The sequence below is a fragment of the Pristis pectinata genome, chromosome 8 (genome assembly GCF_009764475.1).
Source record: "Pristis pectinata isolate sPriPec2 chromosome 8, sPriPec2.1.pri, whole genome shotgun sequence".
Taxonomy (NCBI): Eukaryota; Metazoa; Chordata; class Chondrichthyes; order Rhinopristiformes; family Pristidae; genus Pristis; species Pristis pectinata.
In genome coordinates, this window is record NC_067412.1 from 26,911,337 (window position 1) to 26,926,087 (window position 14,751).

Genomic DNA, 14,751 nt, shown 5'->3' on the forward strand with positions numbered 1-14,751 from the left:
AGCTATCCTCAGTCTTCTATAACCTCACCTGTGGCTAACAAAGATATAAAAATCTCTACCAGGTCCCCAGCAATCTCTTCCCTTGCTTCCCATAACATCCTTGGATACACCTGGAGATTTATCAACTTTTATGCATTTCAGGACCTCTACATTTCTTCCTTTGTAATGTTGATATGATCCAGGATACACTGTCCCCTCCCCTGAACTCACTAGTTTCCACATCCTTCCCCATGGTAAATACAGACAAGAAGTATTCATTTAAGACCTCACCCACTTCCTCTGGCTCCACACATAGATGACCACACTGATCCTTAAAGGGACCTACTCTCCCTAGCTACCCTTTTGCTCTTAAAATAATTATAGAATCTTTTAGGATTCTCCTTTAACTTATCTTCCAGGGATATATCATGCCCCTTTTTTGCCCTCCTAATTTCCTTCTTAAGTGTACTCCTGCATCCCTAATACTCTTCAAGGGACTTGCTTGATTCCAGCAGTCTATACCTGGCATATACCTCCTTTTTCCTATCAACCAGGGCTCACTAATCCTGCCAGCCTTGCCCTTCAGTCAAATGGAAACATGCTAACCCTGAACTCTTCCTATTTCACTTTTAAAAGCCTCCCACTTACTAGATGTCCCTTTAACTGCTAACAGCCTCTCCCAAACAACTTTTACAAGTTCCTGCCTAATGCCATCAAAATTAGCTTTGCCCCAAATTTAGGACTTTAACTTGTGGACCAGTCCTATCTCTATCCATAATTATTTTTAAATCTAATAGATTCATGGTCACTGGTCCCAAAGTGCTGCCTCGTTCAGCCGTTGCCTAGTCTCATTTCCTAAGAGGAGGTTGGGTGCAGCCCTCGTTCTGGACACATTTAACACATTCTGCACACTTAAAAATGTTATCAAATTGAGGAGTACATAATTAAAAGGGTTCTAGAGAGGGGAAATATGAATGACCTCTGTCTCTACCCCTTCCCCACCTGGCTCCATTTGCCCATCAAGAGCAGCAACCTCATCAGGCAGGGTAAGGGAGGCAATGATCACTCCCCACAGTGGACTTTCTGACATTATCTTCTACCTCTCTTTTATACAACACTTCCTTTCACTGTCTTGTAACTGCTCATGAAACTCCACTTCTGGATCTCTTGGGCTCACTTCCTTCTGCAGTGGATGCCCAGAACAAACAGCTGACACCTTCCCTGACCCGCACATGCACCTGCATCGTAAACATTACTGCCCTAAAATGTTGAGCCACGTCTCAGCACATGAGATTATGCAGCTTTATAGGAATGCTGCCAGCTTAGACCAGACAAATTGGCTCAAGAAGGCTCCACAAACTCAGAGATTTTGTGTCGCCCTCAGTGGTTTACCTGCCAAATTATTTATTCACTCAATTTAGGATCACCTCATGGCATTCTTAAAGATTAACTGTCCATTCAATGCTTAGAAGGATTGTTTGATTGTAGTGCATCTAATTCTGTTTACTCAACTTCAGGAAGGGTGTGAAGATCCTAGAAAGGCTGCAGAAAAAAATTTGTGGAAAGCCTCCAGGGATGAGGGACTTTATCTACAATGATGGACTGGAAACAGTGGTGTTGTTCTGCTTGGTGCCAAGATAGTTGAGGGAAGGACAAACAGAAGATTCTGTGAATACTCATAAGGTCAGGCGGCATCTGTGGAGAGAGAAAAAAAAGAGTTAAAGTTTCAGGTTAATAAACATTGATCAGGCTCTTGACCATCCATTGAACTGAAAGGTCATCAGCCTGACGTGTACCTGCTGCAGAAATACCATGGTGACCAGGGGGCCAAAAAAGAGCTAGCTGAGAATTTGTAAATGACTTGGAAAGCATTTTCCCAGTTTCGAAACAGAGGGGATGAGGAAACATGGATGAGATCAGAGACTACTTTATCTGAGTGTAAATTCTCATCTAACGCAAGACCTCATGAGATGGGAAGATTAAAGGTGTTGGCCATGAATATGGGTTAGTATGAAATGCAAGATTAAAGGAACCTATAAACTCAGAGCAGAGGGTGCATGAAGAACTATGGTGGAGGGTGAAATCACCAATGGAATAAGAAATTGCAATGCAGAGGCTGAGGGAAAAAGCAGTGAAGATATCTCATTATGAAATTTGATTTCTGCTTTGGTCAGGCAAGGTAAAGAAGAATTAAAAATAAGAGAGAGGTGGGTCAGAATGGGACATTCAAAAGAAGTGTAGACACCAGAGGAGGAAGGGTATGGATCAAGCTACAATTTGCAGATATGGGATACACCACCACTTCTATGACAGTTTGGGTGGAGTGAGAGATTGAAGGTATTCCCAGATAGAGAGGCTTCTTAAGGTGGAAGGTATAATCATCCATCAGCCAGATTCCTTCAAGACCATGATGTCAATGTGACTATCACATTCTGTTTCATGCCCATGCTCTGCACTAGCATAAGGTAAGCCCACATATATAACATTACGGCAAATTATGTTAGATGATTCGTGTGTTTAAAAATATCCACAGCTGTGTTATGTGCAAAAAAAACAATAGTTGGTAAATTTACCAATGCACAATCAGTGCTTCATTGTTCAACTCCCTCCCCAAAAAAAAGTTTCTGAACATGACAATGTTATTTGACAAATATTTGTTATTGTATATTTTGGTGTATTAATTTGTTAAAGTTATTAACTTGTAATAATAATTGTCAAAATAGCACATTTCCAAACAATCAGAAATTGAGTCTTATAGGTAAAATCTCTTATAAAGTACAATCCCTGAAGGATGGGAATTCCAATTCAAAAGTGGGAACCAACCAATAATTAAGACATCCCAAAGTTTAATCTTAAGTGCAAGATCTAGTAATATGCAGGCTTGCACGTGAAGTCAGCTACGAAAGAAGCAAATCCAATGGCAGTGGCTTGGGTTCAAGAGGCAGTTACTTGTGATCTCCAGACCTCTGGAGAGAGAAACCACCGAGGCACGTAGTAATATACATATATCTGGAGTTAACATTTGTCGAAGGAGACAGGCTTATTCACTCTAATGGACTTTCCCTGTTCCTCAAAAGTATTAATAAAACTACACTTCATGTTTCAGCCATGAAATGAGAGGGAATTTACAAATTAATAATAAGTGTGTCAGATCCCTCTCATTGTTGCAGGTTTTCTTCTCCTGTATATTCAGGTTCAATGATCATGGTGTGACAAGCAGATCTTGGAATATTTTACAAATGCAGCATTAGATTTGTGCTATGAAACTTCTGTTTATTGTCAACTATATAAATGTTGGCTGCAATGAATAGGTTTGGGTGCCATGAACAATGAATCACTCTGTAACCCTGCGGCATTTTTTTAAGCAAACTAGATACAGATGTTTGCAAACAGACAAGAATCAAGTATGGTAAGTTAAGCATTTAAAATATGCTTTTAACTGATTTAAGAACATTGTTTCATAAACGTTACAAACAGCAGCAAAAGCAACTTGCACCTCTACCTACTTAACACTTTTATGACAGAAATTCATCACAAACCCCTTCGTTGAGATATAACTAACAAAGTGGATAGGTGCCAAAGAAATGAAAGTATTAGATGTGGTGATCTAAAGCCGGGCTTGAAGAGATGGGTTTGAATAGTGTATTATGGGGTGGCAGTGGTAGGTTGTAGGGTTTCAGGACAGGGATTTCAGAGAGTAGGAAAGAGGCAGCTGAAGTTACAGCCAACAACTGTGGGATAAAGGGAAAGAGAGATAGACCAATATCCAACATTGGTCACAGCCAGAGTGGGAATGAGGGGTCAATGTAGAGGTAGAGGTGGCACAGGTAGGGAGAGGAAAGAGGACATGAAGAGATTTAAGATGAAGAAGAGAAGATTAGCTTTGAAACAATAGGAGGTCTGGAGACAATAGCTTAGCAGGGACTGTGGTGTTTGGACTTCACGTGGAATACAATGGGAGAAATAGAGTTCTTATCAGATTATGTTTATGGAGAGCAATGGATGAGAGACTGGCCAGCAAAGAATTGGAATAGTTAAGCCTGGAGGGGATCAAGGTGATGAAAATGTTAACAGGTTAGGTTAAGATGGAGGCAGAGGAAGTCAATGCTATGTTAATGGAAGAAGGCGGTGGTTATGATGATGGTGATGAAGGGGATGAAGTTCAGCTCATTAGAAGACTGAGGTTACAAACACTCTGATTCAGCTCAAGACCTCAGCCAAGGAGAGGAATGAAATTAATAGCAAGGGACCAGAATTTGAAACAGGGACCAAAGATGACAGCTTCAGTCTTCCCAATGTTTAACTGGAAGAAACTGAAGCTCATCCAAGCATAGATGTTGAACAAATGACCCAACAACACAGGGCATAGGAAAGGCGGAGAGGTAGAACTAACTGTTGTTGGTTCACATGTGGAGGCAGGCCCCATGCCAGTGGATGTAAGCACCATGGGACATCACATTGGGAAGGAAAAGGAAGAAGCCACAGATAGATCCAGGGTTAGGAGAAAAAACATTATTGGAGATACTCTGTTGAAAGTCAGTTGGGTAAGGTGTCTGAAGAAAATAAAGGAAATCCCTTTTCACTCTACAGAGGAAGGAGTTGGGAATAGGTGGCGTGGTTGCAAGTCCCAAAAGCTGCAGGAAGGTTGAGATAGAGATCTCAGTTACAATGCTTGAGAATGTCAGTGAGACTTTGATCAGGGCTGCTTTAAGGAGGCAGGAAAGGAACAAGGATTTGCTCCTGTGCCATGGAACTCCCCCTGTCAAATTCTGCTCCTTACTGTTAGTTGTCCCATTAAATGTCTCAAAATTCATCTCATCAACTGACCTTTCCACCACCTTTGATCCTCTCCCCTTCCCTGGCAAGAATCAGTTTCTCTTCCGGATTTGAATTTACCAACTTCCTTGAGACATCCTTTGCATTGAAGGTGCAGTAATAAGCAAATCTAGTAATTTGGGAATAATTGTTTCCCTGATGAGATGCAAAATACCAAACTATTTTGTTACCTTGGTGACAAATGATAAATAGATTTTTATCTATTTTCTACTAAATTTATTATTATTTAGTATTATCTTATTTTGTTATTATAACATACGTTACAAAATAAAATATAGTTATTATACAAAAATAATAATTTCACTATTATTAAATTTCTATTAAATTTATCTGTTATATAATATTTTAAAAATAAACAAAGAAACAGATTTGACATTGCTTCAAAACTATTCCCTTTAATATATAAAGGAGGAATCTGGATTTTCTGGGCATCATTTGTTCCTCTCTATGTGAAGCTCATGAAGATATCCACATGTTCCAGCTTCTAACTTTGTACAAAACACCAAAAAATTCCCAGCAATCATTTTGAAAATATACAATAAAATAACAAATCCAGCAATTTCCTGCTGGTTTTTCAGAGCTTCAGCAAGAGAGACAGTAAAGATAACAAGAAGTTATGGAATGTAAATCCAGAAGAAAAACCCTCTTACAATAATTAACTCACAGTTGATTTTAGAAACTATTTAGATATTTTTCCAACGGGGAGTTAATGAGCAAATGGTCTCAAAGAGACAGGCTCGTTTAGCTGCCAAACTTTATGTTTTTTATATAATCTTGAGCACAAATATAATCATATCAATTTATTAATAGAGTATGTATGCTGGTGGCACATTAGTTGTTATCAGTCAAATAACCAGAGCCTGGAGTAACAGTTCAGAGATGCGAGTTCCAATGCTGCTATAGCAACAATGGAATTTAAGTTCAGTTCATAATCTGGGGAGGAGGCAAGAAAAAAAAATCAGCTAGTCTTGGTAATGAAAACTATTAAAACTCCATCTGATTCACCAATGTTCACAGAAAACAGATGCTTCAAGTCTACCCACCATACAAATAAAATGAATTAAGAGTCTTCGCAAGTGTTTGCTAAGCCTTCATACATCACAACAAAGCCTACACTGCAAAACATGTTTCAATAGCTGCAATGCGCTTTGGAATATCACGAAAGCCACCACATCAATACAAGAATAAAGACAGAAAACACTGGAAAGCTCAGAAGGTCAGGCAGCATCTGTGGAAGGAGAAACAGTCAACATTTCAAGTCTGCCGCCCACCCTTTTAATGATTTAATAGTTAACATCGGGAAATTACACTACCATCAACTGCATTTTGGTTTTACTGTAATTTTTGTAACAAGGTGGTCGATCCTAATCTTCTATCTGAACTAGCAGTGTCAACTTCATATCAGCCAGTTATTTAATGGACTGAGTTCACACTAGTTTAATTCCTAGAGTGTCGTATTTTAAAAATTGTCACCCTACTGACCAAGTGCTCAGAAATTATATTCTTCTAAGATTTTAGGTTAAAACAGTGTAAGAAAAGTTGATGGAGATGAGTGAAAATTTCACATTAAATGAAAAGTTAATATCAATAGTTAGAGAAGGACAGCCAATGCACCGCATCCCTCAATGGCTGGTCAATCTCCTCCAGCATTGCCCTTGACTTGGTACATAGGAGCTATTGGAACTACCGCACCATTGAGTGACTTCATCCTTAACTACAACATCATTGGGAATTTCCTGTGTACATGCATATAATCAATAATAAATGTTCAGTAAACAAGAAATGCCAAAAAATTGTATAGGCAGGACGCAGTGAATGGAAACAGGAATGCACCCTAACACCAACATCTGATACAACATAGAAATATATCCTGATTTCAATAAATATTTTGCAGAAGACAGAAGTTTTATTTCCTGCATTTATGATATAGAACACTACAGCACAGTACAGGCCCTTCGGCTCACAATGTTGTTCCGACATTTTATCCTGCTCTAAGATCTATCTAAGATAACATATCTTTATTAGTCACATGTACATCAAAACACACAGTGAAATGCATCTTTTGCGCAGAGAGTTCTGGGGGCAGCCCCCAAGTGTCGCCACGCTTCCGGTGCCGACATAGCATGCCCACAACTTCCTAACCCGTACATCTTTGGAATGTGGGAGGAAACCGGAGCACCCGGAGGAAACCCACACAGACACGGGGAGAACATACAAACTCCTTACAGACAGCAGCCGGATTTGAACCCAGGTCGCTGGCGCTGTAAAGCATTACACTAAACGCTACACTAACCCTTCCCTCCCACATGCCCTCCATTTCTCTATCATTCATGTGCCTATTTAAGAGTCTATTAAATGTCCCTAATGTATCTGCCCCACAACCTCTGCCGGCAGTGTGTTCCATGCACCCACCACTCTCTGTGTAAAAAACTTACCCCTGAAATCCCCCTTATACCTTCCTCCAATCGCCTTAAAATTATGTCCCCTCGTGTTAGCCGTTGTCGCACTGGGAAAAAGTCTCTGACTGTCCACTAGATCAATGCCTCTTATCATCTTGTACACCTCTATCAAGTCCCCTCTCATCCTCCTCCTCTCCAAAGAGAAAAGCCCTTGCTCACTCAACCTATCCTCATAAGACATGCTCTCCAATCCAGGCAACATCCTGGTAAATCTCCTCTGCACCCTCTCTAAAGCTTCCACATCCTTTCTTATAATGAGGCGACCAGAACTGAACACAATTAATGATGCTGAATTATAATGATGCTACATTATAAACCAGAATCAAAGAATGAAACAATATGATACAAGCCAGAAGGGTTGGTGATTTTGTTTAAAGGCTGTCGGCGGGGAACTGGGGAAGATTAGCCACTTCCATGTAATTCCTCACTACCCAACCCATATCAGTTTCACCTTGTCAGTGCGAAAAAACACAGCAGACGTTGGAAATCTAAAACAAAAACAGTACGTACTGGAAATACACAGCAAGTCAGTCAGGCCACATCTGTGGGAAGAGAAATTGAGGCAACGTTTCAGGTCGGAGACCCTTGGCCAGTTCTGTTTCACCTTGACGTTATAGAGAAATACAGAACATTCATAGTTTTCAATTGGCAAAACAAGATTTAACAGAATTCCCTGTTAACAACCGCACAAAACAACGTTCTAATTCAATTTAAGTTATAAGTCGCTTTATAGACAATTAAGCGCGGCCGTCCCCTCAACTTTTGTCTGTGCATGTACCAACCTTTGTGTGCCGGTTGACGAATCAATGCATGGAGGAGTTTCTCGCAAACGACTAGATAGAAAACGCGTGGGAACTCCAAAGGAGCAGTAAAGTCTCGCCTGCAGTAACTCCAGGCGGCGAGTGGGCAGTCAGACTAACAGCAAAGGGGCTGTTTTGGAAAGATTGACATTTTCACCATGACTACAGATATAAATTTCCGCCGAAGTTCAAGTAATGTTCAATATGCTGAGAACTAGTGTCATTTAAAACCATTATTAGCGTTTATACATAAAAAAATTCTCCTATTAAATTTATTTGTTGAAGAATACGTGGATGCACCGTCAGGAACAGAGAAACCGACTGTTTATGACATCGCATCTCGGATACATTCATCTGGCAAAAGGCAAGAACTGATTAGATGAACAGGAGATAATAATACCCACAGGAGAAAATAGTAACCTAATAATACACGATAGACAATAAATCTATTCTAACAAGGCTTACCTACAAAATAGCTCATCAGGCACAATTAGGAATTGTTAACAGGAGAAACAAATGGTGAGACCAGGCTTGGAACAATATGATGTGCAGGCGGTACAACAGCGGCCTTTCCCGCAGCCGTGTCGGGAAATAAATGGCTGTGCAGAAGCTCGACGTTAGCATTTCTTGACGTGGTTCTGGAGGATTGAACGTTCTGAAAGTTTGTCGTTGATTAATGGTGTTATAAACAATTAAAGCTAAAGGTGACGGTGGTTGTTAATGTCGTTCAGTCAGCAAAGTCCCAGTGTGCAGAAAAACCCTCATTAGTCCTTATAACTCCACTGGCCGCGGGGACTTTTGTTCGTATATTTAGCATTCAATATTAAGATTTGTTTTGATATTTTCGGAATTAATTTTGTTTGAACTATAAGTTCAAGTACTCCCATGAATTCACAGGGTCGTTGCCTTTATATAATACCCGAGGGATACATTTTTCACAGAGTTGTTGGTGTCTGGAATGAGGCGGTGGAGGCAGGAAGAGTAACAACATTTAAGAGCCATCTTGGCAAGTACTTGAATGAGCGGGACATAGGAATATGGATTTAATGCAGGCAAGTGGGATTAGTATAGTTAGGCATGATGGTCGGCATAGAGGCGGTGGGCCGAAGGGCCTCTTTCTGTGCTGTAGAACTCTATGACTCTTTACAGCTACTATTCTGTCAGAGTAAATCAGAGTGCGACGTGCCAATAATGGTAAGCAGGAAAATGCCAATATGTATCATACTGCTTCTGGGATAATGGCCAGGAGGTGCGTTGGGGTCTCCCAGACCAGGCCTCACAGTGATTGGCCTTAATACACTTTCATTAGCACTGTATCCATTAACCTGCTTCACACCAACCTAGAACAGGCAGTGTAAGTCCTGCAGATACACTTTTTAACGGAACGGAGGCAATTGTACGAACAGCATTGTAAATGTAATTACTCTAGCACCCAATGCTACGTTTGAACTAGAATTTCATCATCACAAATAATACAAACTTATTGCATTGATGGAGGCAGTTTGACCCATTGCCCTTGTCTCCGGTCTTTTAAAGAGTTGTCCAATTAAATGATACTTTGCTTAGCGCTCAGAATGCATTCCCAAGGAATATAGAACAGTACAGAACATGAACAGGTCCTTCAGCCCACGATGTTGTGCCGAATTAATTAAGCTTGTGATGCCTAATTCCTCCTGCCTGCACGTGGTCCATAACCCTCCATTCTTTGTACAATCATGTGCCTTCATAATAGTCTCTTAAATGCCTCTATCGTGTCTGCCTCCACCACCACCCCTGGCAGCACATTCGAGGCACCCGCCACTCTGTGTAAAACTTGCCCCGCACATCTCCTTTGAACTTTCTTCCTCTCACCTTAAATGAATGCCTTCTAGTATTTGGGAATTTCTACCATAGGGGAAAAAAGGTACTGACTGTCTGTCTATGCCGCTCATAATTTTATAAACTTCTATCGGGAAATGAGAGCCCTGGTTGATTCTTCGCTAAAGTGGCTTATCATAGCACAGTAAACAGAGAGATGTCTTACTGAGAGCGCTGCTATGCCGGGTACCTGGCTGAGGGTTATGTCCACCGCATCACTGATTTCGTGATTTATCATCCCACCGCTCGGTGTGGAGTGGACACCCAAGCAATGTGCGGACACTGCCTGCGAGGACTGGAGTTGGGTGGGCAGGGTCCAGGAGTGCTTCCGCTCAGCGCGAAGCTCAGGGTAGTTCCCTGGTCAGTAGGGCGAGGTGGGCTCATTGCTGGGGGCTCGTAGCACATGCCCCTATGTGGACAGACCGCCCGCAACCCCCGTGGCCTCTCTCGTCGCCTTTGGTGGCATGTGATGGCAGCTGCTGACTCTGCCCCCTCGTTGTTTGCCCGCGCAGCTCTTCCATGGGTGCAATGAATGGACTGAGAGAGCGGGGACTGACAACTTCCATCAGATCCAATAGGGGGTGGTGAGAGAGGCCGTGGGTCGCGGTGGTCTCTCCACACGTAGAGCAGGTGCTGCCAGTCCCCGGAGAGTCCTGCTTTTGGCCCATATCCCTCTAAACCTTTTCTATTCGTGTGCCCGTCTGAATGCTTTTTAAACGTCGGAATTCTACCCGCCTCTACCACTTCTCCGTGTTCTATACCTATCTTCCTCGTGTAATGATTCTCGGTCGATGGAAACATTTCTCTATTTGTAAAACAGACCCAACGCACCGACACCGCATTGTCCAAACTCTTCTCGCAGATGAGACTCAGATCCCACCTCCGCCACGTTGTCTCTGACGGACGGACGCACACACACACGCAACCCTCCTCCTCGCTCCAAGCTTTTACATTAAAAGGACAAATGATTATTTTTTTCTGGAGGATTCCAGTTACATCAGATTATAAACTTCAGATGAACATGATGCAGCCTGTACTTTGCTATGTACCTTCACTTTAAGTTGTTGTGAATGAAAGCGCCAATGAGCAGATGCTCTATCACTGCACAACTTTGGACCGACTGCAAGCGCCGAGATAGTGTGTGTGTGTGTGTGTGTGCGCGCTTTGAAGCAGCGAATAGGAAAATCTCCTATACACTTCCAAGGAGCAGCTGCCTTTAACAACATCGAAACAGTGAGTCCGAAGCACGTGTCTTATCTATTATTGGGATTTTAAAATATTTCGGTAGGTGCACGGAGACAGAAAACCCAACTCTCTTAAACCGTTCCAGGACTGGCATCTATTCCGGCATTTTCGAGTTTACTTTTCCATCGAAATTCGCTCTTCTCTCCGCACTCTAAGTCCGCCAAAGATTTGAAACCAAGTTGTGGGCGTCAGTTGCATCCAGTCCCTGAAAAGATATCAAGCAGCAGATGGAGAGCTGATTTTGTGGCTTTCGGCTATTAAACGAATACGCTTCTTGCAATCCATGTGAAGATCCATTTCAATGCTTGCAACTCATTCGTTGACGACAACAACCTCCGTCGAAATGTTTTCAAAAGTCCAAAGCATTTGTTGGAACAATTTGCTCCTTTGAATCCAACTCTCATTTGGACGAATAAGCAGTGAACAGAATATTTCTCTGTAATATGAACGACATGTTAATATGAAACAAACGGATCAGATAATATATTAGGGGATAATTGTTGATTTGATTAGCCTATGTACAAATTATCTTTGTAACAGTTGTGAGTGAATTGAAGCAAACGAGTTTAGTTTTATAGGATCCAGTTTAGGACGAGCAGCACTTGGATATGGAGGTGACATTAGTTGGCGCCCAGAGTAATTTGTCCACCATTGTAAACTCTTCGACTTCAGCCTCTGGGCCCATGAATGAGCTATTGATGACAATGTTGTTCGGGATCATTCTGAGCATCATGTGTTTGACGGGAGTTGTAGGTAATGTCTACGTCTTGGTGGTGATGAATTTTTCCATGAGGTTTACTGGATCCATGTATGCTTATATAGTGAACTTGGCTTTAGCTGACCTCCTTTACCTCACCACCATCCCCTTTGTAGTGTGCACCTACTTCATGAAGGACTGGTACTTTGGAGAACTTGGCTGTAGGTTCCTCCTCAGCTTGGACTTTCTGACCATGCATGCCAGCATCTTCACCTTAACTGTCATGAGCACGGAGAGGTACCTAGCAGTGGTGAAACCCCTAGCTACTTTCAGGAAAAGCAGTCGTTACAGGAGGATCATTATTAGTGCAGTTTGGCTGACTTCCTTTCTGCTTGCCCTTCCTACGATGATAATGATAGATCTCAGACAATTTGTCAGGAATGGGACAATAAAACGTATGTGCCACTCTACGTGGCCACGACACACATACAGGATCTATCTAACTGTGCTTTTTAATACTAGTATACTGGCTCCGGGGATAGTAATTGGATTCCTGTACATTAAGTTAACCCATACTTACTGGATATCCCAGAGCAGAAATTTCAACATCAAGGAAGTGAAGAAGGCCCCTAAGCAGAAGATCCTATATATGATTTTTGGTATTATCCTAACATATTGTATCTGCTTTTTGCCTTTTTGGGTATGGCAATTGTTCATTCTCCATTTCAAGGAACCCATCAACCTTTCTCCCAAAACCTTTGCCTTTGTTAATTTGTTTGTGACTTGCCTGGTGTACTGCAACAGTTGCATCAACCCTTTCCTCTACACCTTACTGACAAAAAATTACAAAGAATACCTGAGAAACCAAAAGCCAAACCCCACAAAGTCTTCACAAAGGAACTGCCAGAGGATTTTATCCCAAAGATCACTGTCTTCTGGGAATCAGCAGTGCACTGAGAACCTATCGCACAATTAAAAAGAGCTGTAGAGGAGGCTAATACCATTTAATATGCGAGTATACATGTGAAATTTATTTTTAAAATTATTTTGTTTGTCTATTAACCATATTTTTTCAGACCACAGCCATCGATATATCTGTTATTCCCGTTTGCACCTTTTCCAAAGATATCCTTCTGTGTTTTTACTTGTCCCATTTAGATCATTTGCACAGATGAACAATCCTGACCCGAAATGTTGACTGTCCATTTCCCTCCACAGGTGCTACCTGACCTGCTGAATTCCCCCAGCATCTTGCTTGTTGCTCTATTTACACAGATCATATTGGTATGTTGTTTACTCATTAACATTAGGTTTTTAGCTCCCTTCCTTTCTTATAAAGTAATTAACGTCATTTGTTTCCTAATAAATGTCAATTTAAAGAGGAGAATCTAGGAAGAGAGTCATTCATTTAAAATGAAAACCAATTTTTACAATGTCAGTTTCTATTGCTTTAAAATTATGCTTTGACTTAAAAGTAACTCTTAACATGTATCTTTTATGTACAGAAAATGGGTGAGTCTTTGAAATAAAAATATTCACAAACATTGCTTCTTTCGATTAAACATTTTTATTCCTCAAAGAAGATGATTTTTGGAAAACAAAGAGTTACTTAAAATGCACTCTGCAATATTTGTGTAACTGAAAAATAAAGTGTTAGAAACCACAAAGCAAATGTTCTTGCCAAAGAGTTAAAAGCACAGTAGGCTTGTGTTTAATATAAGCAGAAAATGATGGCAAGACTTAGCAGGTCAGACCTATCTTCAGAATCGGAAAAAGTTTCAGGCAAGGAGAGCAAAAGGAAAAGTGTGAGATGGCTTTAAGGAAGAAAATGCTATAAAAGAAGTTCCCTGCAAGCGTGTTGTAAAGAAGAGAACGACCATGAGGTTAGAAAAAGAGGGTTTGCAATGGGATAAGTAAAACCACAAAATGGTGTCTTCGGATAGGGTGCAAATGGGAATAACAGAATTATCAGTGGTTGTGGTCTGAAAAAATGTGGTTAACATCTGAAATTGTTGGGTCCATAAAACTATAAAAATACTTAATTGAAACACATATAATTTTTTTTTAAGTTCTGGAAATACCTAGCAGGATTAAGCAGCATCCTTTGAAAAGAGAAAGAGTTAATGTTTTTTTGGTCAATGGCATTTCGTCATTCTGCTGAGTATTTCTAGCATTTTTTGTTTTTATTTCAGATTTCCATCTTTTGTAGTTTTTTTTTGTTTTTGGATAAATGAAACAGCTGCTGTTCTTTGCATTTTCACTGAGAACATAACACAAGACGTTAAGAAATAGAAGCAGGAATGAATAGACCATTCAGCCTCTAGTGCCTGCTCCACCATTCCATGAGATCATGGCTTTATCTTTTATCTCACTGCCACTTTCCTGTACTAAACCCATTTCCTTTTGAGTCCTGCAATAAGTAAATGTCTACAGCTCTCTTTGATGAAGCTTCATTGGAACAATGCAGGAGACCAAGGATAGAGATGCTGGGAGGAATAAGACAGGGAGTTAAACCAATAAGCATTGGAGGCTTGGAGGGGTCTTGCATGATAACAGAAGTATTCCATACAAGCATTCACTGAATCAGCATTTGGCCTCTCCAATGTAGAGAAGTCCGTATTTGAGCAGTGACAATAGTTGAAAGTATACAAGTAAATTTGTGTTTCACTTAACAAGATGAAAGGACTCTGGAAAGGGAAGAAATGAAAGTCATTGTATCCCCTACACTCATACAGGAAGGTGCCACGGGATGAGCAGTGTTGTTGGGCATGATTGAAGAGTGGACCATGGGATTGTGGAGGGAAGTGGGTCCATGGCAATCTTGAGAGGAAGGGAGCTGTATTTAGTTATGATGGAGATGTCAAAATGGTGGACTTGA

General features: G+C 41.0%; 1 protein-coding gene across 1 annotated transcript; it reads left to right on the forward strand.

Annotated features, from left to right (window-relative positions):
- The first annotated feature begins 11,784 nt into the window (after positions 1 to 11,784).
- uts2r5 (urotensin-2 receptor 5) lies at positions 11,785 to 13,040 on the forward strand. The gene has a single exon (XM_052021326.1). It carries the CDS (start codon positions 11,785 to 11,787, stop codon positions 12,847 to 12,849), a length of 1,065 nt encoding a protein of 354 aa, XP_051877286.1. The 3' UTR covers positions 12,850 to 13,040.
- Positions 13,041 to 14,751: the final 1,711 nt, after the last annotated feature.

What these genes read in the sequence shown, in the direction of transcription:
- uts2r5 (XM_052021326.1), top strand. Translation starts at nt 11,785, where the DNA reads ATGGAGGTGACATTAGTTGGCGCCCAGAGTAATTTGTCCACCATTGTA.